The 3893-nt window shown below is 48.5% G+C and overlaps 1 protein-coding gene across 1 annotated transcript; it reads right to left on the bottom strand.

The window, feature by feature from the left end:
- Nucleotides 1–466: 466 nt before the first annotated feature.
- Nucleotides 467–2364, bottom strand: adra2b (adrenoceptor alpha 2B). The gene has a single exon (XM_036527294.1). The coding sequence runs from the start codon at nt 2220–2222 to the stop codon at nt 636–638; it is 1587 nt and encodes a 528-aa protein (XP_036383187.1). The 5' UTR covers nt 2223–2364; the 3' UTR covers nt 467–635.
- Nucleotides 2365–3893: the final 1529 nt, after the last annotated feature.

Consider the following 3893-nt stretch of genomic DNA (forward strand, 5'->3'; position numbering starts at 1 on the left):
AGTATTCCACATTTTTTAGAGTAGGTTGCAGACATTAGCAGTGCCATGCACATCCAAAGAAAAACATAACCTAATAAAAAAGGGAATGACTCTTTCATTGTGCTGTTGTGTTGTTTTGGATCATTTGTTTTTTAGACTCTTTTTAAGACACTGCTTCATTTCCTTGCTAAAATGTTGTCCCCAAAACAATGAGTTGTACAAAGGTTTTCACAAAGCTGTTCCACAAAAATTTGTGTATCTGTTTTGTTTAAGAGAAGCATCAAAAAAAGCGTAGCATTGTCTTTTATTCAGATCGGTTCTCTGTAGGGGTCCATGCTTTAAACATCCCTGAGGCCAGAGTTTCTAAAAATGCAAGAATCGGGAAGGAACCAGTCCCATGCATCTCTCCTGCTCTTATCTGCATCGCTTAAAAAGGTCTGCAGAAAGCCTTGCAGGTTTCTCTTGTGTATTTTCCAAAGCAGGAATCCCCTGATTTTTTGAGACTGTTGGTCTTGTCCAATTATATTCTTCATGCCTTTAATTTGCTGTTTGAAAAAGGCTTTGACACTTGTCTTCAGAGTTTGTGCATGTCCTGCTCTTGCACTGATCTGGGATTCCAGGGTGGCATTTGTGCAGCAGAGCAGAGTTACAGCATTTTAAAAGAATGTGCCCTTAGTGTTCCTGCAGAGGATCTTTTTGAAAGCCCTGCGAAAGTCCTTATTGAAGATGGTGTAGATGACAGGGTTCAGGCAGCTGTTACAGTAGCCAATCCAGAAGAAGAACTTAAAGAGTGGCTCTGGGAGGCTGCAGACGTCCGGACACACAGCCTGCAGGCTGTAGGAGAAGAAAAAGGGGAACCAGCAGATTACAAACACCCCGATCACCACCGCCAACACAAAGGTGAATCGCTTCTCTCGATTCACCATGGCCTTCCGCCGGGCTGTGTTGGGCGTGCCCTCTGGCTTAGCCTTCCGCCCTATTAAGATTGCCCCCTTTGATGTAGCAAGCATGTCTCTGTACTTCTGCACAGAGGCAGGGGAGGTTGGAAGGCCACCACCTGGCGACCCAGCAATGCTAGAAGTCCCATGGCCACCTGGCCCTCCCCCTTCTGTGTCCGACCCTGAGCTGGAGCTGTCACCGTTGTTATTGTCTGCCTTCTTCCCCAGGCTCTTCGTCTTCTTGCCATCCTTGCGTTTAGGGGTTAAATCAGTGTGTTGAGCTGACGAGGGAGAAGCCGACAGTGAGGGGGACAGGCCTTCCGGTGAGGCGGGAGTGGTGGGAGTTGGGGCTGGGGATGGAGAGGGGGGCTGCAACAGGTTGTGGGGATTGGTAGAATTCCTGGTTTGCCGTGAGCATGGAGAGGGGGGCACAGCAAGATTGGGGGGCCTGGGGGTACAGCTTTTCTTAGGGGGGGCCGGGCTGCTTTCTCCACCTCCGTTCTGCTGGGCTTGAGCACGGGCTTTCTGTGGGGTGGCGGCAGCGGCTGCGCCCTCCTTCCTGGGCTCCCCCGGGGGGCAGCGAGTGCGTTGCTTGGCGATCTGGTAAATGCGTATGTACACCAGAATCATGATAAGGCAGGGGGCGAAGAAGGAGCCGATGGTGGAGTAGAGGATGTACCAGCGCTCGTCGTTGAGCTGGCACTGAGGATCGCCCTCACCGTCCACCGAGCTCTTGCTCTTGTTCATGGACAGCAGCGGCGGGAAGGAGATGACGGCGGCGATGAGCCACACCACGAGGATGGCGGTCTTGATCCGCCTGGGCGTGCGCTTGGGCCCATAGGTTACCGCCCGGGATATGGACATGTAGCGGTCCAGGCTGATGGCGCACAGGTGCACAATGGAGGAGGTGCAGAAGAGCACGTCCAGCGCCAAGTAGATCTCGCACCACACCGAGCGGAAGTACCAGTAGCCCATCAGCTCGTTGGCCAGGGAGAAGGGGATGATGAGGGTGGCCACCAGGATGTCTGCCGCAGCCAGGGAGACCAGGAAGAGGTTCTGTGGCCCTCGGAGGGAGCGGCTGGTCAGCACGGCGATGATGACCAGGATGTTGCCGACGATGGTGATGAGGACCATGAGGGTGATGGCGGTGGCGAAGGCGGCAGTGGCCTCAGGGGAGTAGGGGGCCAGCTTCAGCATGCTCTGGTTGCAGGTGGGAGACGCACTGATGGTGCCCACGCTGACACTGCTGTTCCTGCTGCCCAGCCCTGAGCCCACCAAGCAAGCACTGTCCCGACTCGCCGACATGATGAGACTGTGTGACAGGCAGTGACGGAGCTATTCTATATATCAATGCAGAGTACTCAAACTACAAGTGCACAATTTTGACAATGCACAATGGCTGTTTTATCCAATTTAGCCCTTTGAGATACTTGCCTCCGGTTTAAAACAAAACAAAAACAAATCAAACTATATGAAAAGATAACGGTATGGGCTTAGTTCACAGCAGTTGTTTTAGCGGTCACTCACCCTCTCACTGTCAAGATTATAAATAGAATGCTTGTCTAAACTTTCCTCTCAAATTTCGGGTAAATTCCAGGTTATGGTCTCTCATTGTCGCAAATGCGTCCCGAATCCCTTTTTGTTTTAAGTCTATCCAAGATGTGAAGGCGCACTAAAAATCAACCGCATCTCGTTATGCTGCCCTGTTGGTTAAATGAAGAATGATTATATTTTGGCTGTTCTGGCGAAATCGAATCTGCTAATAAAGTAGTGCAAACTGCATGTGCGTTCCACGGCGTTATGTACCAAACTTACCTAGCAGGCACATACATGTGTTTCTAAATTACTGCAAACACCGTATACTGAAACCACATTTATACATTAATGTCCTCTGTTTGACAGATATATTAATAGTTTTTTTTTTCAGCAAGCTTGTTTGAAAAGTCTTACATTTTTTTCTCTAGTACATGTTCCTGGCCAATCCATGCTCTGTTTTACAACACTATCGGATATTTTTTCCGTTCTTACGTTCTAGGGAGTCACCACAAGTCGCTGATAAAGACAAGAGATGGGCACGGATCTATATACATTGCAATTTTTATTTTATCCGGATTGAAGAATTAGGATGGATAAGAAAATATTGAAGTATAACAATATAGCCCCCTTGGACCGCGACAGTTTTGAATACCATTCCCCATAAGGTTTTGACTCCTACCCTTTCACATCGAGGCAGCGTGCCAATCTGAATTCCTCACTTCACGTACAACTAAAAAAAGGAAAAACTTAGCCACCAGTTAAAGCTCAAAAAACGATGAAAATAAATAGATTTAGGCAAGTGACAAATGTGTCATCGTTAGAATAAAATGCTCTTCGACTGTTGCGGAAAGCAGCAACAGAATGTAAAAACCAGTCCACTTTTGCTCATAAAAAGAGATATTCAGCACTTCCATTGTTGTAAGATGTCATTTTCCAGGGTATTCACCAGTGGTACTTGCTTGAGAGTTTCAAACGCATAGTAATTTGATGTTTGCTGAATTAAATTGGTGGGTACCTCCAAGGACCCCTATCGAGTCCCGCTGGTTTCATCGTTTTCCCAGTTCGCGTCCCGCTCTGTGCCAGTCGCTCTCTGCGCGTTTCAGTGCTTGTGCGCTCTTCCCTCCGCATCGGACCACCAGCTCAGTGCAGTATAGCGCGCGGGTCCCGGGCCAGCTAAATATCAGTGCGTATCCCCTCCTTGCTCCTACAACTAGAATGATGTCAGGACAGGCGTCACAGAGCGAATAGCCTCTCCTCCTACTTTCACTGTCTGATACATTTGGAAAGCTCATGAAACCCAAACGCTTCCAGTGGAATGCAACGTAGCGTTTGTTTGTATTTGCTTATGGTAAGCTCTATCAGGAGGGAATGCAACGCAATGATATGCTGCTTAATTGATAGATTGATTGACAAATGAGAACACGACACGGTCTCGCCAAT

Source organism: Megalops cyprinoides, chromosome 4, assembly GCF_013368585.1.
Source record: "Megalops cyprinoides isolate fMegCyp1 chromosome 4, fMegCyp1.pri, whole genome shotgun sequence".
NCBI classification, from domain to species: domain Eukaryota; kingdom Metazoa; phylum Chordata; class Actinopteri; order Elopiformes; family Megalopidae; genus Megalops; species Megalops cyprinoides.